This window comes from Macaca nemestrina, chromosome 7, assembly GCF_043159975.1.
Source record: "Macaca nemestrina isolate mMacNem1 chromosome 7, mMacNem.hap1, whole genome shotgun sequence".
In the NCBI taxonomy this organism is placed as follows: Eukaryota; Metazoa; Chordata; class Mammalia; order Primates; family Cercopithecidae; genus Macaca; species Macaca nemestrina.
The window spans coordinates 77,507,179-77,528,729 of NC_092131.1; the positions used below are offsets into that span (position 1 = coordinate 77,507,179).

General features: G+C 36.3%; 1 protein-coding gene across 3 annotated transcripts in view; it reads right to left on the reverse strand.

Moving 5' to 3' along the window:
* LOC105477929 (sec1 family domain containing 1) overlaps positions 1-21,551 on the reverse strand; it is a 103,832-nt gene that overhangs the window by 48,582 nt on the left and 33,699 nt on the right. For all 3 annotated transcript variants that reach the window (XR_985029.3, XM_011734796.3, XM_011734795.3), the window contains 4 exons: positions 8,800-8,939; positions 5,849-5,939; positions 5,206-5,279; positions 4,131-4,212 (listed from right to left, as the gene is read on the reverse strand). Coding sequence is in view for 2 of the 3 variants with exons in the window: in XM_011734796.3 (XP_011733098.1) it covers positions 4,131-4,212; positions 5,206-5,279; positions 5,849-5,939; positions 8,800-8,939 (387 nt within the window). In the remaining variant the exon portion in view is untranslated. The remainder of the gene's footprint in view (positions 1-4,130; positions 4,213-5,205; positions 5,280-5,848; positions 5,940-8,799; positions 8,940-21,551) is intronic.

Genomic DNA, 21,551 nt, shown 5'->3' on the forward strand with positions numbered 1-21,551 from the left:
AGAGATCAGTTAAGAGAGTTTCTACTTTATTTTGAAAGCTTATCTTCCCCATAAAAATATAAGGCAGTTGAACCAAAAAATAAAAATAAAAAATCAGTCCTCAGAAGGAACACTAGTGAAAAGCTAGCATTGCCAACAAGGGTTAAGCCTTCTTTAGAGTACAGACATCACCTAATCAGATGATGTCTTAGATCTAATTCAGTCCCTATAAGACTGTCTATAAGAACCAGTAAAACAAAAATGAGGATCCAGTAACAATTAAGCCTTGCCTCACAAAGTTTATTGATACCTTATTCTTTACCAGCTATATCCAGTTGGTTGGAGCATTTAGATGTGGGTGCTCTTCCTGTAAGATGGGAACACTGGGGGAAAGAACACGTGATACCATTTCCTCTCTCATCTCATCAACTATGCCTTACAAGTAGGTTACTTTTCTTTAGGTATCTGGAGCTAAAGAGTACTTTATTCAGGTTAGCTACATAGGTGAGCTAAGAATAATTAAAATAGGCTGTCTACAAATTATGTAAGTAATCCCAGAAGCCATTCTTTAATGACCAGCAAGTGGGAAAGTTGCATTTCTATTAAGGATGAAAAAACAACTAAAGAAAGGGTTTAAAAATACAGATTACTCAAAACAAATGAGTATTCAACAATTTACTCTTTCTCAGACCCAAATTACCCAAATCACTAAAATCCTCAGAATATCAATAAAGTGAAAATGTTTCTTAAAGTTATGACAAACTGGTGTGCTCTAATTTTCCACCCAAACATCAATTGCAGGGTAACTGCCAGGACTTCTAAAAAGATTAATTTCTTCCTTAGAAAACGATTGAAGGAAATGTAAGAGGCCGCTATACTCTTAACAAAAGAAGAAATATGTAAAACTAATATAGTCAAATACGAAGAGAAATGATGAGACCTCTGCATGACACAATCTTCTAGCTAATAAAAAATTTACAGCCGGGCGCAGTGGCTCACACCCATAATCCTAGCACTTTGTGGGGCTGAGGCGGGCGGATCACGGGGTCAAGAGATGGAGCCCATCCTGCCCAACATGGTGAAATCCTGTCTCAACTAAAAATACAAAAATTAGCTGGGCGTGGTGGCGCATGCCTGTAGTCCCAGCTACTCAGGAGGCTGAGGCAGAAGAATTGCTTGATCTCAGGAGTTGGAGGTTGCAGTGAGCTGAGAGCGCGCCACTGCACTCCAGCATGGTGACAGAGTTACCATGTCAACATGGGGGTTAGCCAGGATGGTCTCGATCTCCTGACCTTGTGATCCGCCCGCCTCGGCCTCCAAAAGTGCTGGGATTACAGGCATGAGCCACCGTGCCCGGCAAACTTCTGATTTTTAATTGGACTTCTTAGAATGACCCAACTAGGAGTAGTGTGTTCCATCGATGACAATATTTTCCCTCTGTAAAGCGAATGCCCTCAATAGCACACTTTGTTTAAATCAGATCTTGTGATGAAAAGGATCTTGACAGGGCGCGGTGGCTCAAGCCTGTAATCCCAGCACTTTGGGAGGCTGAGACGGGCGGATCACAAGGTCAGGAGATCGAGACCATCCTGACTAACCCGGTGAAACCCCGTCTCCACTAAAAAATACAAAAAAAAAACCTAGCTGGGCGAGGTGGCGGGCGCCTGTAGTCCCAGCTACTCGGGAGGCTGAGGCAGGAGAATGGCGCGAACCCAGGAGGCGGAGCTTGCAGTGAGCTGAGATCTGGTCACTACACTCCAGTTTGGGCGATAGAGCGAGACTTCGTCTCAAAAAAAAAAAAAAAAAAAAAAAAAAGAAAAGGATCTTTAGCAAGATATGATTCAATAATATCTATTTTTCTGGCTGGGTGTGGTGGAATGCACCAATAGTCTTAGTTACTAGGGAGGCAAGGCAGGAGGATCCTTGAGCCCAGGAGGTTAAGGCTGCAGTGAGCTATGATCGTGCCACCGTATTCTAGCCTGGGTGACAGGGAGAGATCCTGTCGAAAATAAATAAATAAATAAATAAATAAATAAAATCTATCTTTTACATAAAAGCACTCAATATCTTGAATGACAAATTAGTTTCTCGGCATAAGATGCTCTGCCAGAGAACCAGCAACCCTAAAGGAAACACTTTCTTTTATAAGACCAAGAAGTCTTCAAGTAGAATTGTTTAGGTCAGGCACGGCAGCATATTAAACTATCTCAGACAGATGGCCTCTGGTAGCAAAAACTGATCTGAAAAAGTCATCTAAAATCATTAGTGTAAAATTATAAATAAGCATCATAAAAAATTTCACAAGTAAATTATGTCTTATAAATCATTTTTCACCTAGACATCTATAATAGTTTTCTTACAGTTCCACTTTTATTTCCAGAACTCATCGTCCCTTTATCCTCCACAGTCTTCTTTATTTTAAAACATAAATCAGATCATGTCATTAACCTCTAATGAGTTATCATACTTACATTTCTACTTTTTTTTGATCCCATATCCTACCCACCACTCTTTCCCTCCTCAATAAAGCACATTTATCTTCTACGTTCTCAAACACACCGAATTTGTTTGTTGTAGGGCCTTTGCACTTCTTATTCCCTCTGCCTGGCATGGTTGGCCCTGAGATCTTCACTAATTGGCTCCTTCCTGTGATTCCTGTCTCAACTCAAACATCACCTCATCAAAGGTGATTTCGCTCACCACTTACTCCAGAGTAGACCTCTCAGCCATTCTCACATCCCATTGCCTCACATCACCCTACCCAGGTTTTGTTGTTCTCATATCACTGAAATGCCTGAAGTTATCTTGTTTTCTAATTTGCTTACTCCATTTACTGTCACTACAATATAAGCTCCAAGAGAACAGAGAACTTGTCTGTCTTGTTTACTACAGTATCTTCAGGGCCTAGTACAATATACATAGAGCCATTCAATAAACATGATTGGATAAGTAAATTAACCAAAATTTTCTCAAACTGTAAGCTCTAGTCTCCGATCTGAAGGAAATTCTCAATATAGCTCTCTGTTGTATTTCACCTGATGATATATCTATATATCTATATCTGTATCTGTATCACCTCCACAAGAGACAATGACCTTAGGTAAACAGATGTGAACACTCTTTTGCCATTTCACAGAGACGCTACATAGAGAAGTGAAAACATCAGCAGAATCACCTACAGACTGCAGTTATGCTTCTATTTCTGTATGAACCTGAAAAATATCAAGTACCAAGATGTGAAACAAAGAAAAAAATTAGGTTGTTGGCATAATAGAAATCATGCAGGTTTAAACTGCATGCTGCAGGATGCCCATTATCTATGTTAATGCCTTTCTAATGCTTTTATGGCTTTTAAAATTATTTAAATAATGCCTTTAAGTCCCTTCTCAATAAATCCCAGGTGTTATCAACATCTCTGACAGCCAGCAATTACATTCAGCTTTTTAAGCAGTTTCAAATGCATCATATAAAATGGAAAGTAGGGGTCAATATTAGCCAAGTTTTAGCATATGGTCAATTTGCCATGGAAATTCAGCTCCAAGTGTGGAGAATAAGTAACAGCAGAATACTGGAGGACTGATTAAGCTGAAAATGGGGTAGTCATAACATGGTAGTGAGAAAAAGAACTAAAACAATATATAGAACTCCCAACATATTTGTTTCAAAATCACAATTCAATGATACACAGTAAGAAGCTTTGATGCTAACAGATTCATCTAAATTTAAAAGGTTCAGAACAAAGTCACATAAATAAAAGTGATGTTATTAACGGATATTTTAGATAGAACTCTGGTAAGAGATTTCCAAATCTGTATTACTGATGCCGAGACACAAGTCTACTATTAATACAGCAGTACGTACAGCAGCGATATTGAGGCAGTGCAATATATTGAAAATATCATAGATTCCCACTTCTATTTACTAAACATGTGACCTTGGAAATCACTTATCTTTCTAGATTCCTAGGTTTCCTTATTTGCAAAAAAAAAACAAACAAACAAAAAAAAAAAACTACAATACTGCTGTCTTCCATAATTATACTTCATGTTACAGTGGGGGCTCAGTAAGATAATGAATATAAAAGCATCTTACAAAGCATAAAACCCTATGTAAACCCAAGTCATATTGCGGGGAGAAAAAGTTAAATTTACCTTTATATGTTCTAAAACAGCAGTGGCAACATTTGTATGGAGATCAATAAGTCTTTTTTTCTCAAGGAGTTCTGGCAAAGAACTGCAAGTATCAAAAAATTAAATATTAACCAATAAATTTTCTAAAATGATGCAGACTTTATCCCATGTCTGGTGTTTACTCTGTGGAAACGCAGAACATTGAAACAGTGACAAGATGACAAGTTAAACTATCAACTAATTTAATCTCTAGGCTTGAATACCTACAGTATTTATTAATACAAGTGAAATGCTTCTTATTTTTAAAAATCTGGCTCCCAAATATTATTTCTACCATTTTACTTTCTGATTCCAAATTTTGGCGGTATAAACAAAATCAAATTAATGGAAATATGTTTTATCTGTATTTCTAAAACACATTTCCTCCCTCCTTCTTTTTTTTGAGACAGAGTCTCTATCTGTCGCCTGGGCTGGAGTGCAATGGCACGATCTCGACTCACTGCAACCTCTGCCTCCTGGGTTCAAGTGATTCTCTCGCTTTAGCCTCCTGAGTAGGTGGGACTACAGGCATGCGCCACCATTCCCGGCTAATTTTCAAATTTTTTTTAGTAGAGATGGAGTTTCACCATGCTGGCCAGGATGGTCTTAATCTCTTGACCTTGTGATCTGCCTGCCTTGGCCTCCCAAAGTACTGGGATTACAGGCATGAGCCACCGCACCCAGCCTCCTCCCTCCTTAATGGCATTCAAAGTACAGAAAAACACTGCTTAACTTTTAGTGAAGAAAAGAGTATCGATAATAAAATTAATAATCACTTGGCCTACTTTATCATTAATAGTATTTTCCTTATAAAATTACCCCTATTACACAGTTCTAACTGGTGAAAGAATGAATGATCTCCTATATCTAAGTGGGAACTAAAATCAGCTTAAACATTTAGTTAAATATAACTTAGTTCTTTAAATTCAAAGTTATATTTGCTATTGCCTATAGTTTCCTACTAGGTAAAAACATTAACAATATTTTAGTTAAATAAAATAAATAAATAAAATCCTATCAACAGAAAGACTTCAAAGAGGATATATTGTTCACTTACCTAACAGCTGATGTTAGCTTAGCAGTATTGTCAGAAAGCATACTTATGGCTCCTTCATCTTCACCTTCTAGTCCCTTGTAAAGAAAAAAGGTCCCAATAGCTACTCAAAAATCCCAGGCCCAACCATAAAAATCAACACATTCCTAAGATTATTGATATACAGTAAGATTTTAAAGTCACCTAGAATAGCAATTCTCCTCCTCTGAGGTGCAAGCATACATATTTATGACAGTTACATAAAAGTTCTAGTAATGGCCAGTCTAATGGTTAGATGACTAAGTGATCAGCTGGCATTTTTTGGATAAGGAGAGAGGCCCAGAGACGTGCCACAGGTCACATAGCAATAAATAATAGAGCTGAAATCTGAAGTTACATTGAAGTATGGTAGAATGAGAAGCACTGGAATATATATCTCTAAAATGAAGCTACATTATATATTTTTTCAAATCATATTTATATTAATATTTAATTTTCTTCTCTTCTCAATATTTAGATTTCTTTTTGATCACTTATGCAAGTTGAAAATATTTTTGTTATAAAAGCATTAAATGGCCTTGAATTTTTATAAGGAAAAAACCCAAATCTCTTTAGACAGATAACCCTCCTCTTTCCTACAATTCTTAGAAAACAAACAGATTCTTACCATAATGCTTTTAAGTCGTTTGACCTCATCTTCCTGTGCTCTGTAAGATTCTAGTTCTTGCTGAACTGATTCTGCAACTTCTGGGAATGGACTAAAACAGTATTCCACAAGAACTATGAGTATGACATTAAAAGACGGATTTTTGTGTGAATTCTAAAATACACACAATGAAGATTTACTATTTTAAATATACTTATTTGGATTTGAATGTTATATATAACAAAGGCAGAAAACATTCAGCATAAATACAACTACATATCTTTCTGATATCTATAAATACTATTTCTTTAAAATGCATATAATACTTTACATCTAAAATTTAAATTTCATTTCTATTTTTCATTAACAACATCATACATTCTCTTCACCTATATGTTTTTAAAAGAAAAGGTAAAATATTTACATGACTGAAAATCAATGGAAGACAAGTCATGGTATATCAAATATCCATTAAATATTCCTACCCAAATAAATACATAATGTCAAAGGGTCCATACAACTACAAAGATACCATTTAAAAATATCACCTGCAAGTAACTGTGAAAAAATTCTTGTAACTCAGAACTCATAATCTCCCAGAACACTACTGGTGAAAATAGCATTTGGGCCACAGCTTCGGTGGCCTAATACCTGATGTCTTCTTCTAGGACACTGTGGTTTAGCAGTAACTTACACAGACTTTAGGCAGAAGTGATCTGCAATCATGAGCAGCTCATGTAGAAAACACTGTACTAATCTTGACAAACTGTAGGTGAATACATGTTGATCATGAAATGTTTCTTAAAATGAATATTTTTCATCTACAGCCTAGGGGGAGGCCAGAAGCCTTTTCTCCTTTAAGAAAGAAGAGGTCATGTCTCATTAACAATGGAACAAGAACCTTTCCCCTCTTCCTCAGCTCTGACATCTGAAAATACCTCACTAATAATGAGCACATTTTATCCAACAGAGACTAGCAGAAACAGGAGTTCAGAAAGGATTCTGAGGAACATAGTTCAATTTCACCTCACAACCACAGGCATTTACTCCAGTTCCAGCTGAGTTTATGTTGGCAAAATAGCACTGAGGCCTCAGCATTGCACTGGGGAGTCAGAAACCCTTGTTCCATCCAATTATAATGGACACTTCCTTTATAGGCAAGCTCTCACCCTCTCAGGGCCCTAGCTTTATCTGTAAAATGTGCGAGTTTCACTGGATAATACTCAAAATCTCTGATATCTTTAGGTCTCAGAGTTAATAGAGAATAATTGCTCACATTTATTGAGCAATTTTACTGTACATCAAACACCATGCTAAGAATTTATCTTTTCTTTTTTTTTTTTTAAGACGGAGTTTCACTCTTATAGCCCAGGCTGGAGTGCAATGTCATGATCTCGGCTCACTGCAACCTCATTTAGTCCTGATGAATCTGTTGAGGTAACTATCATAACTTAACCATTCATGGTTAAGACCGGGTGCTTTATGGTCTGCAAGACCTGGGTTTCATCCTTGGCTTTACTAACGAAAGCTGGATGACTTGGGCAAATTACTCCTTTAAATTCATTATCTCAATCTTCTTAAAAACCTTCTGAAATAGGGTAATAGGTAGAATTATTATCTCCCTATTTTACTGATGAGGAAAGTGAAGCTCAGAGAGGTTTACGTCACTTGTTTATGCTATCTCCAAGTGTCTTTGTGTCCATGTTACTACTGTAGTAAGATGCAGAGCAAAAGAACTACTCCTACTTAATGAATATGAGGTTAAAATTCTTACTATTCAACTGACCTCTTAGATTGTTCTTAAACATATGTTCTAAAAAAAAATTCAAAATTTCCATATTTGAATAAAGAGATTTTTTTCTTAAGCTTTTCTCTATTAGGGAATGCCAACTTCAAAATATTCTGTATTCTCTATAAATAATGCCTCTCTAATAAAAGTAATTTCTTGTCCTTCACCATTCTGGAGGGAAATGTAGATTATGGAATCCCAAAGGGAAGAGTATTATTTAAAATAATTAAAATTAATTAAAATAGTACCTAAAACTGCCATAGTGAGAAAGAGAAAGATAGGGACTTTTCTCCGCAGAGAAAGTCAAATCTTTGTTATGGCGATTTGATTTTCCAGCTTTAAAAAAAGTTGTAAGTAAAAAAAAGATAAAACACATTGAAAACCCAGCATGTTGAACCAAGTCTATATTCTACTTCTCTTTAAACAATAAATATAAGGCCAAAAAGAACAGCTGTATCAAGGACACACACACATTTTGAAATATTTTTTAAAAATCGTATTTTCATAATTGTTGATGAACAGTATTCTTTTTATCTGAGGAATAATATTTTTGTTTGTTTAGAGTGATTGCTCTAGCCATAATGATCACTAGATAACTTTTACAGCAGTAACTGAGCCTATGAAGTACCCTAAACTTTAAGGGGGCATAGCATCACATGGGATATGTATATCTGCCCACAGTAAACCACACAGCAAATTAATGCAGTTTTATCACTCATTGTTTCTAATGTACTTTGAATACATTTCTAGGCTTCAGGCTTAGATACTCTCTCCACAAGTATCTAAAACAAGTTTTACAAGAGGGCAACATGGAACAAAAAGGAAAAAAATCATCCCCAAAATCACAAAAACCAATTTCAGTGAAAGGCAGAAATGGTGCCAGTGGAGACAGCAACAAAACTGAAAAAGACTATCTGTAATAGCTTCAAAATCACATGGGATGATCTCATTGAAAGAAGAAGCGGTCCCTATAAAACAATAATTAACAAAAAACAACCTAGGAATCAGTGAGAAATGGAGAAATAAAGACAAATGTCTACGGACATTATAATTATAGCTTCCACTCATTGGGTGAATGAACCTACAGGACCCTTTTGAATTTTTTCTCAAATTCATTAAGGTGGATGACACCTTAATTTCTCTTTAAAAAAATGGATCTTTTACTTATTGATATTTTGCTTACCTTCCTTTATGTTTTTGCCAAAATTTATCAACCGGAGTTAAATCATAAGACTTCTTGTTTTTTCTCTTTGGTCTAGCACCAGCTGGAGAGTTTTCCACTCCTGAAGATTCTTCCAAATTAACCCTGTTTAAATGGAAATCCTAGGAAAAAGTAATCTTACGTTAAATAACTGTTTTCTAAGTCTCATCAAAATAGAATCTTGTTGCCCTTTCTAAGGTTTCCAAAGACAAAATACAGATCTGAAATTTAAAAGACCTCCTCCCAATCTTTTGTTACATACAAATGTAATTTTGTGTATTTTAATGAAAGTATTAGATGTATATGATTAAAATTTCAAACAAGAAACAGAAAAACATGTTAATATGCTTGTGTATCCTTCTAGAAAAATACTGATGCATATAATAGCACATGTATATCCTCTTAATCTTTTTTAAAATGGGATTACAGTGTACATATATCTTTTTTCATTTAATAATGCATTTTACAGCTCTTTCTGTATCTGTATACATAGGTCTACTTCACTTTTATCATAACTACATAGTAGTCCAGTGTTTGGCTAAATCAACTTATGTAACCAGGCCTCCTGATGCTTGGTCATTTCCAGTAACAAACGTTATCGTAAATATTTTTAAACTCTTAGTCAATATTCTGATGTGTCACTTGAGTGATGAATTGCAATTTTAAAAATTACAATAGATGCTATAATAAGAAGTGATGCACCTCTTTCACATAAACTTTAAGTCAGGCCAGTAGTTGCTAAACTTTCTTGCCTAGGACTAATTTTATTCATGGCTTTTGTACCCTTTCTGTAAAATACAAAAAAACCCCCAAAACCCAAAACCCAACCAAACCAAACCCACAAAAAACCATTAGTTTTTTGTATATAAAAGTAAAATAAAAGTAAGTATCTTTTTTATCTTTCCCCCAACTTCTTGCATTACATCTATGGGTTCCCTCACAAATAGCAGCATTTTATGGTTCAATGCCAACTAAAGAATAGTGAGAAATAAAACATGGCTATCAACAAGTAAATGATTAAGAAGGAAGATACAGTACGCAGAAATTATCCAGCATGACTGAAATATAATTATCTTAGTTCTAAGGTATCTGTATATATTTTAAATTAATGACTATTCTAGGTCTTAGCAAATTAAATATACTGAATGCAATTCAATCTCCTTTAGATAAAACAAGGTTATCAATACTGACTCTAGGTCCTTAACATAAACCTTGTAACTTTCTCAAATAAATGTTTTATAACAGTTTATTTCCTTGCCATTTTTCTTTTTGACATAAAAAACAGGATTTGAAAAATTACAGATGTCCAATTGTCATGGTGGAGTAACATGTCTATTTTCTTTTTTTTTTTTTTTTTTTTTTTTGAGATGGAGTCTCACTCTGTCGCCAGACTGGAGAGCAGTGGTGTGATCTCGGCTCACTGCAACCTCCGCCTCCTGGTTCAAGTGAGTCTCCTGCCTCAGCCTCTCGAGTAGTTGGGACCACAGGCACACGCCACCACGCCCAGCTACTTTTTGTATTTTTAGTAGAGACAGGGTTTCACCATGTTGACCAGGATGGTCTCGATCTCTTGACCTTGGGATCCGCCCGCCTTGGCCTCCCAAAGTGCTGGGCTTACAGGCGTGAGCCACCATGTCTGGCCTAACATGTCTATTTTCTATCTAGTAAGTTACAGAAGCAATGAGGCAGCCTTCTTTTACTTGTATGTGGAGTCCATCAAAAAGAAAAATCACAAAAAGCATAGCTATCCTTTTTTTCTTAATTATACTTTAAGTTCTAGGGTACATGTACACAGTGTGCAGGTTTGTGACATATGTATACATGGGCCGTGTTGGTTTGCTGCATCCATTAACTCATCATTTACATTAGGTATTTCTCCTAAAGCTATCCCTCCACCGAGCCCCCCATCCCCCGACAGGCCCCGGTGTGTGATGTTCCCCACCCTGTGTCCAAGTGTTCTCATTGTTCAATTCCCAGCTATGATTGAGAACATGCGGTGTTTGGTTTTCTGTCCTTGTGATAGTTTGCTCAGAATGATGGTTTCCAGCTTCATCCATGTCACTACAAAGGACATGAACTCATCCTTTTTTATGGCTGCACAGTATTCCATGCTGTATATGTGCCACATTTTCTTAATCCAGTCTATCATTGATGGACATCTGGATTGGTTCCAAGTCTTTGCTATTGTGAATAGTGTCCCAATAAACATACGTGTGCATGTGTCTTTATAGCAGCATGATTTATAATCCTTTGGGTACATACCCAGTAATGGGATTGCTGGGTCAAATGGTATTTCTAGTTCTAGATCCTTGAGGGATTGCCACACTGTCTTCCACAATGGTTGAACTAGTTTCCACTCCCACCAACAGTGTAAAAGCCTTCCTATTTCTCCACATCCTCTCCAGCATTTGTTGTTTCCTGACTTTTTAATGATCACCATTCTAACAGGTGTGAGATGGTATCTCATTGTGGTTTTGATTTGCATTTCTCTGATAACCAGTGAGTGCATTTCCTCAACAGACGCAGAAAAGACCTTCGACAAAATTCAACAGCCCTTCATGCTAAAACCTCTCAACAGTTTATTGAACTATTGAAGAATGTATATTCTGTTGCTTTGCGGTGGAGAGTTCTGTAGATGTCTGTTAGGTCCACTTAGTGCAGAGGTGAGTTCAATTCCTGGATATCCTTGTTAACTTTCTGTCTCGTTGATCTGTCTAATGTTGACAGTGGGGTGTTAAAGTCTCCCATTATTATTGTATGGGAGTCTAAGTCTCTTTGTAAGTCTCTAAGGAGTTGCTTTATTTATCTGGGTGCCCCTGTATTGGGTCATATATATTCAGGATAGCTCTTCTTGATGAATTGATTCCTTTAGCATTATGTAATGGCCTTGTCTCTTTTGATCTTTGTTGGTTTAAAGTCTGTTTTATCAGAAACTAGGATTGCAACCCCTGCTTTTTTTTTTTCTGCTTTCGATTTGCTTGGTAGATCTTCCTCCATCCCTTTATTTTGAGCCTATGTGTGTCTCTGCACATGAGATGGGTCTCCTGAATACAGCACACTGATGGGTCTTGACTCTTTATCCAGTTTGCCAGTCTGTGTATTTTAATCAGGGCATTTAGTCCATTTACATTTTAAGGTTAATATTGTTATGCATGAATTTGATCCTGTCATTACGATGTTAGCTGGCTATTTTGCCCGTTAGTTGATGCAGTTTCTTCCTAGCATCAATGGTCTTTACAATTTGGCATGCTTTTGCAGTGGCTGTTACCAGTGGTTCCTTTCCATGTTTAGTGCTTCCTTCAGGAGCTCTTGTAAGGCAGGTCTGGTAATGACAAAATCTCTCAGCATTTGCTTGTCTGTAAAGGATTTTATTTCTCCTTCACTTACAAAGCTTAGTTTGGCTGGATATGAAATACTGAGTTGAAAATTCTGTTCTTTAAGAATGTTGAATATTGGCCCCCACTCTCTTCTGGCTTGTAGAGTTTCTGCTGAGAGATCCGCTGTTAGTCTGATGGGCTTCCCTTTGTGGGTAACCTGACCTTTCTCTCTGGCTGCCCTTAAGATTTTTTCCTTCATTTCAACCTTGGTGAATCTGACAATTATGTGTCTTGGGGTTGCTCTTCTCGAGGAGTATCTTTGTGGTGTTCTCTGTATTTCCTGAATTTGAATGTTGGCCTGCCTTGCTAGGTTAGGGAAGTTCTCCTGGATAATATCCTGAAGAGTGTTTTCCAACTTGGTTCCATTCTCCCCATCACTTTCAGGTACACTAATCAAACATAGATTTGGTCTTTTCACATCGTCCCATATTTCTTGGAGGCTTTCTTTGTTTCTTTTTACTTTTTTCTCTAAACTTCTCTTCTCGCTTCATTTCATTCATTTGATCTTTAATCACTGATACTCTTTCTTCCACTTGATCGAAATGGCTACTGAAGGTTGTGCATGCATCACGTAGTTCTCGTGCCATGGTTTTCAGCTCCATCAGGTCATTTAAGGTCTTCTCTACACTGTTTATTCTAGTTAGCCATTCGTCTCATCTTTTTTCGAGGCTTTTAGCTTCCTTGCAGCGGGTTCAAACATCCTCCTTTAGCTCGGAGAAGCTTCTTATTACCGACTTTCTGAAGCCTACTTCTGTCAACTCGTCAAAGTCATTGTCTGTCCAGCTTTGTTCCGTTGCTGGCAGGAGCTGCAATCCTTTGGAGGAGAAAGAGTGCTCTGGTTCTTAGAATTTTCAGCTTTTCTGCTCTGTTTTCTCCCCATCTTTGTGGTTTTATCTACCTTCGGTCTTTGATGATGGTGACCTATAGATGTAGTTTTGGTGTGGATGTCCTTTTTGTTGATGTTGATGCTATTCCTTTCTGTTCGTTAGTTTTCCTTCTAACAGGTCCCTCAGGTCTAACAGGTCTGTTGGAGTTTGCTGGAGGTCCACTCCAGACCCTGTTTGCCTGGGTATCACCAGCAGAGGCAAAAGAACAGCAAATATTGCAGAACAACAAATATTGCTGCCTAATCATTCCTCTGGAAGCTTTGTCTCAGAGGGGCACCTGGGTGTATGACGTGTCAGTTAGCCCCTACTGGGAGTTGTCTCCAAGTTAGGCTACACGGGGGTCAGGGACCCACTTGAGGAGGCAGTCTGTCCGTTCTCAGAGCTCAAACACCATGCTAGGAGAACCACTGCTCTCTTCAGAGCTGTCAGACAGGGACGTTTAAGTCTGCAGAAGTTTCTGCTGCCTTTTGTTCAGAAGCATAGCTATCTTTCATTTGCGAGGCACTATTCTTAGCACCTTATATTAAGTCATTTGATCCTTACAATAACCTGTAGAAGCAGTAATAAAATTACCATTCAAGAAGAAAAAATGGAGGTATAAAAAAGTTAATTGTCCAAAGTTATACATAAATATGTGGCAGAACCAAGATTAAAACTAAGCAGTCTGACTTCAGAGGCAGTGCTTTTAAGCAATATGTTTTAATTGTATCACAGCGAGAAGAGAGTGAGTGGAACTAGATTCTATCACTTGAAATTCCCTGTAGTGCAGAACATGGGTAGCCTCAGGTGATAAATAGGCAATTTAAAGACTAGAGAGTTACAATAAATGGTTGGAATGACAAAAGTATAGTATGTTATATTTCACTCTATTACTGTTTTTCCTACAGACCCCTCATATTATAATAGGGCAAGAAAGTGACTTTACTTCATCCTCTCAGTTTCCCATCCTCGTTTCTAAACTTCACTTTGCACAAAAATCATCCATATAGGAAGAAAGTAAAAATAGCACGACTGTGGAAAACTATTTTAAACAATAACAGCTACATCTGGGAAGAAGCCTAGATTTAAAAAACTCTAACAAAATAAAAGATATTGAAGAGAAACATCTTTAAACACTTAAGTTTTATTAACTAGAATTTCTAGTGAAGTACTATTTCCATGGTGATGACACAGCTCATTCAAAATAAAAGTTAACTTGCTAGCGAAATTCCTGCTTTAAAAGTAGGAAAGCATGTTATTACTGAAGTATTGATGGAATACTTAAAACACAAAATAATAAAGGAATAAAAGATGTTAAGAATTCTGAGAAATAATTTAATAGCAAGGATATTTCCATTGTTTGCGTAATAGCAAGGCAAATAAGGGTAATTTCAATCTTTGAAGTTAGGAAATTAAAACATTCTGTGCTGTACTCAATCATGTTAAAGCAACTGAACATTTATACACAAATAAAAGACAACAGAATTAGTTTTAACATGGTAAAGTCTAATCTGTTTCCATTGACAGTCACATTTTGCTAACTTAGAAGATAGGACAAAGGTGCCCCAAATCACTACATATAAATAAATCCCATCAGGAAATGCTAAAAACATTGAGAAGCCTTCGGCAGTCTTGTTTTCCTTTCCCAAGTTAAGAGCACATCAGTAGAGCAGAGAGAGTTAATGTTAACAAAATAATCTCTGGATAATATAGGCAATACCTATTTATGCCAACTTGTAGTTCACAGGCAAAGCAAAATAAAAATATCTTTTATTTTGGCAAGAATTTAACCAACAATCAAATTAACCAACAAGAGAAATAAAATACAAGGGAGAATCTATTTAAAACTGGGAACACATATAAATACTTCCTGATAACGATGGAATTGAACAGAACTAAGGGATGTGACGAAGAGGAAAGGAAACTACCCACTGGCTCCACCAACATCTTCCACGGCTTTGGCTACTATCCTTTCTCCACATTAAAGCAATGTCCCATCAGTCATTTGAAGATGAGCACCTATATTGTCTCATCCTTGCACACAAATCTTAGGGAGGATTCTCATCTCCAAAAAGAAGTATTTTCTTTGGAGAAAATCTTCATCTTAGGAGTTAAATAGTTTGGGAATAGGGTTGACACCAATGAGAGAAGAAATGATAAAGAAAATGTTTAATGCACACAAATACATTTGTGTGTATTTTCTCTAGAGCAGGCAAATATTCCTCCTATAAATCACAATTATTTCTTTCATACTTAAGATTTTAATTGTAAAACAAAAGCTATGAGTTTCATCACCTTTTGCCAAAGGCAGGTAAAAGACAAAATATGATAATATATTAAATAGAAGACAGAATTCTAAGACAGGAATAAGGATCATTGTCTTCATAAGATAGATCAACAGACTAATATATCAGGGTTTCAATATCTATAATAGTTTCAATTGGATTTAGGGAAAATTAAAGCATTATGAGAAAAATTTATTTTTCAAAGCTCATTCCTAAAACTAATTTCTGTAAGAGAAAATGTTAAAGACTAGGTACCTAAGCAAAAGGGAATTTAAAACTTATTTTTACTTTTCCTAAATGCTTCAAAACCAGTTTCTGTTCAACATTTGATAAAGTGGTGATAATGCCTCTAATGACAATTTACAGAAGCTCCTAGAGACTGTAATTCTATTTCTTACAGAGAAATCAATTATACACAACAATTAACAATTTTCTACCCTCAAAGAGCATGGATAACTATGGAACTCAATGAGAAGAGATCAGAAGCTTTACTCTAGAGAACAAGTTACACATCAGATGTTATTTGACATCCATCCCTCTACAACAGATACATATATATGAAGATGGGCTTGTAGCTAAAATGATGTAAATGTGTATTTATAATGGCACAGCTCTCCTGAGTGGCTGAAGAAACAAAATTCCCAGTCATGGTGATGATATGTGGTTTTAATCCATCTAACAATTTAAATCCAAATATTTTCTGCTTTACAGTCATCTGGTTTCTTTGGTTCACATAAATCAGTCTCTCAAATGAAACATAAGTACAGCAAGGATTAAAACATGTTTGTTAGGAAGAAACAGGAAGACTCAGCCTTCCACTGATGCTTTCAAATTGTGTGCAAAGTCAACAGTCACTAATATAATTTTACAATTTCACAATACTACAACTTGTTATTTTAAAAAAAGGGTTCTTTAACCTCAGAGAATTTCACCATGGAAAATGTCTGGAAGCAAAAGTATCCCAGTAGAAATAAACAGCCCTAATAGCCCAGACTGTGGTACCCACTGTTTGTCACTCAAAGTAACCAAAGGCTTTTTGAGAAATGGATGCATCCAGGTCTGAGGCAGAAAATGAACATGATTAGCTTAGGATATTTTTCACACCAGGAAGCAAAGAAACTATCAAAGACTGATGGGGTTATGTCAAGAAGGTATCAAGACCAACATGACAGGCCAAAAATGAGATAATTCAAGCATCAAAATAAATGACTGTAACAGTGTAAAAACATCTCAAATATAAAAATCTGTTAGTTCATAAAATGATACTAAAACAAATGACTTCATTGATTGCCTCTGCAGATTACTAGGGTACTCACTAATTCTGAAAATTGACAAATGAAGACAATCAAGCATTTGTCCTAAGTAGGTGATAAAAAAAAAAAAAACTTCTTTATATAAGCATGTTGGCTAAAAAAATGGAGGAGGAATAACAGTATCAGAAAATCACCATTTGCCATCAGTAATTAAAACAAAGAGGGAATAATTATCAGTGACATTTAAACCTTTAGGTAAAAGATTTATGGAGAACCCTTAATGGATGGATCATGCTGACAATACCTGAACCTACTGATCAATCTGTTCACTAACATTAGGACAAACAGACATTATGTACCACCTGATGTAATAAAACAGAAACTAAAGAATAAAACAGAAACTAAAGAACACTGCTAGTAAAGTGGCCTTGACAAAGAATTGAATGAGATCTAATCAATTTCCACAATCAATTAGTTTAAAGGAAGTATTGGGAATACAAAAGGATATAATCAGCCAAATGCCAAAATGTAGAAAATTCTATAGAAAAAGGACCTAATTCTTTCGATCAAAAAATGGCAATTAAAAAGAAGCGAGGAGGGAGGAACTGAGAGATTTAAGAGATATATCAACTAATGCCATGTATAGATGTATTTCTGGAAACTTATTTGAACAAGCCAATTGTAAAGAAGCATCTTTGAAACAATGAATACAGAGCGGGTATTTTACCAGGAAATTATCATTAATTTTGTCGGGTAAGATTATAACTTTAAAAAATAGATACATGCTGAAGTATTCATCCTTAGATCATATAATACCAGTGAAGCTGAACAATGTAAATATGAGTTCATTACAGTATTCTCTGTATTTGTGTTATTTGAAATATTCCCTAGTAAAAGTTTTAAAAATTTCATTCATAACAGTACCAAAAAAATGAAGTACAACCCACAATTGTTTTGCTCATCCATACTGGATAAGGAACAATAAATACTATGACCAAGAAAAAAAAATCTTTATTATTTTATGCCACTGAGGTTAGAGGGTTAGACTTAAGTAGCACAACCTAACCTATCTTAATTCAGAGGCCAAGGTATTCTTTACAGCATCAGCAATATATTTGGGAAGCTTGTTCATTTTTATTAAAGCAGAGCTGTTTACAACCCTAGGACTCATAAGCTGGAACCCTTCCACCCACCAGATACACTGCTGGAAATATGCAAACATTTCTACCAGTCTTCATGTGATAATTTCAGCTCATAAGCAATTCATTCAATCTCTAAAAGTAGTAAAGAATTTGGGCCTTATGATTTAGAATTGCACTGTCCAATACAGTTGCCAGTAGTCACAGGTGGCTACTGAGTACTTTCAATGTGGTTAGTCTGAATTGAGATGCGATGTAAATGTAAAATATATAATTTATAAGACTTAAATATAAAAAGAAAAAACATCTAATATCTTAAATTGATTATATAATTATTAATTGATTATATGATCCTATATTATGCTGAAATGCAAATATTTTGAATATATTTGATTATATAAAATATAGTATTAAATCTTTGTAAAATGTTCCATCATAAATATACACAAATGTTATGCAACTAGAATATAAGGCAAAAAAATAAAAACTATAGCAGCTAAAGTTAGATCAGCAAATAGTACATACTTTTTCTCCCTTAGATTAAATAAAAATTCAGTCCAAGTTCAGACACAGCAACAAATATGGAGATATACTGAAACAGTGCTATTTTTAAAAAGTGAATGAAATCAGGGATCTCTTCTGGGCTTTTACATAGCCTACAGACCTTCAGTAGATACTTCCTATCAAGTACAGTAAAATATGTATTTGCTTGGATTAAATGAGTAAAAGTTTACATTACACTTTTGACTTTTAGGCAAATGCTTGAAATTAGGCTACATAGTGCTGACCGAGAGGTTTTGTGTTAATAAAGATTAGAGGATCAATAGAATGTTAACCCTGGACTCAAAGCATCAATCTTGAACTATATCTAGGCATCTGTTACACCACAATTATACATCTTTAAGGAAATAGGTGTTCCTGAAATGCTTCTCTTATAACCTTAGCTAGGTGCATTAGCTCATGCCTGTAATCCCAGCACTTTGGAAGGCTGAGGCGTGTGGATCACCTGAGGTCAGGAGTTCTAGAGCAGCCTGGTTAACATGGCGAAACCCCATCTCTATTAAACATACAAAAACTAGCCGGGCATGGTTGCACACACCTGTAGTCCCAGCTACTCAGGAGGCTGAGGCAGGAGAATCACTTGAACCTGGGAGGCGAAGGTTGCAGTGAGCCGAGATCGTACCACTGCACTCTAGCTAGGGTGACAGGGTGAGACTCCATCTCAAAAAAATAAATAAATAAATAAAATAAAAAATAAAATGCTTTTCTTACAATCTTTTTAAAAAATATGTATTTATTTGGAAAACACTTCTTTTTTTAAATTCTTGACCGGAAAAAAAGGTAAACTTTAATTAAAGTCCCTATGTATATTAGTATAACTTCCGATTTAATGTTTCAAATAATAAGAGTCAGTGGCAGAGGGTAAAAGGTTCGAAAAGAGAATCTAAGATTTGAAAAAACAAAGGCCAAGTAAAACACAGAGATAAAATAATGTCCATCCCTTTGACTGAAGTCAACAGTTCTCCAGCTGAACAATCAAATTTACCCCTCCTGCAACCAAGATATAATAAAAAAGAATCAGGGCTTCTAATTACTAATTTTGCTTCTTATATCCCAATAAAAAGAGATGGGTACTGCAAAGTTTTTTGTTGTTGTTGTTGTTTTTTTTTTTTTTTTTTTTTTTTTTTTTTTTACCAGAAGAGTGCACTTCCCGTTTAAAATGAGAAAACTTATCTTTCTGACACAGAGGGAAGCTGTGTGAATTTTCATAGTTGTTTCTAAGGTCTAACATATAAACAATTATCAATGGTGCAGATTTTCAGGCAAAGACATTTAATACAAAAAGTAAACTGCAATTGTAAGTTAACATTTACTATCTAGTTACTCCATCTTGTGGAGGCAAAGGGTATAATTATTAAGTGCTTTAAAAGCTCTGAGGACCTTCAAAAGTAGCAGGTTTAACAATCAACAAAAATGTGTGTGATTATAATTTATGACATCTCAGTTATAGTTTGTTCACATCCAGAAACTACATTAGGATTAATGAACAGAATTAAGTCACGTTAAGTTGTACAGTTAATAACCTCTTCAAAGATTCCCAACTTTTTATGTGAAGATTAAACAAAAACAACTCTACCATCTACTTTCACCACCTTTCATTTTTAAAAGGATATTTTTCACTTCAAATAGTAGGAAATAAAAATTAGTATAAAGGCCAGTATAAAAACACATAGTCTTTTTTATTCTCATCTCATTCTGAAATAGTGAAAACCTCATCAAGGACCAGTATTATCCTTGTTTGGTTTTAGGGAGTCTCTGCCCTAAGTTTTATTTCCCAATTTCCTCTTCTGACAATGGAGACTGAGTCTACTCTTTTCATGTTGCAATTATTTGTACATGTGTCTTATCTCCTGTACTCAAAGCACCCTGTACGTTAAATTCCTCCATCCAGGGGAGTGAAGAGGGAGCCCTGGGACTCTTAAAATTCAGGAATTGGAAAGGATCCCTAGACAACTCAGTGTTTTTAGATTGCCTTAACACCACCACTGGCAGGTGTGATGAGGTACCCGGAATCTGTATGCTATGCTCTTATTAAGACGCTCGCCCCTTGCTCCCACCCAACAGTAAGGGCCCCACCAACCAAATATGATTTGAGACTACCAATACTATCCTATTAATGCCCATTAATCCCTGTACAACTCTTTAACTCCCAAGCCCACTGAGACCCCATCTCCTATTCTTACCCTACTCTTGAAATACTGTCATCACTTCTGGAACCCACACTCAGTCATTAGCAAAATCTCCTATTCTGAACATCCTCTCTAAACTTTCCCCATTCTTTCTTGCTCTAATTGAACTCCAACTGGCTAACCCCTGCAGCCTTCTCAAATGGGAACATGATTTTTTTGTTTGTTTGTTTAACCTCTCACAGCTCATACCACTGGATCTGAGACTGGAATTAGGTGTCTTCCTTGCTACTCCCAGACTCTTTACTTGCCCTCTTTCCTAAAACTACTCTAGCCCTGAAACTCGTATCATCAGCTTACTGTAACCATGGCTCTCAATTGGGCAATTTTGCCTCTTTCTGCCACCTGGGGTATAATTGGCGATGTGTGAAGACGTTTTGGTTGTCAGAACTGAGGAAGTTCCACCGGAACCTAGAGAGTCAAGGCCAGGAATGATGCTAAGCATCCTACTATGCACAGGACAGCTCCCCCTGCCCCCCAACAAAGAATGATCAGGTTCACAATGTCAATAATGCCAAGGTTGAGAAATCCTGGCCTACCCTGCTCACTAATGCCACCTGCAGGACACTCTTATCTCCTGCATCATTAACTTTGCTCTTTGGATCATTCCCATTAGTATACAAACATATTGTAATTTCCCTCATTTAAAAATATTTCCATCCGGGCGCAGTGGCTCATGCTTGTAATCTCAGCATTTTGGGAGGCTGAGGACCAGACTTTTTTCCTGAACTCCAGACTCATGTAACTACCTACTCAACATTTACATTTTGATATCTTAATGGGCATCTCACTCTTCGAGACAGGGTCTTTACTCTGTCACCCAGGCGGAAGCACAGTGGTGTGATCACAGTTCACTGTAGTAGCCTCAACCTGCTGGGGATCAACTGATCCTCCCACCCCAGTCTCTTGAGTAGGTGTGCCACCACAACTCATTAATTTTTATTTTTTGTAAAGATGGTGCTTCCTTATGTTGCCAGGCTGGTCTTGAACTCCTGGGCCCAAGTGATCCTCCTGCCTTGGCCTCCCAAAGTGCTAAGAGTACGGGTATGAGCCACCATGCCTGGCTG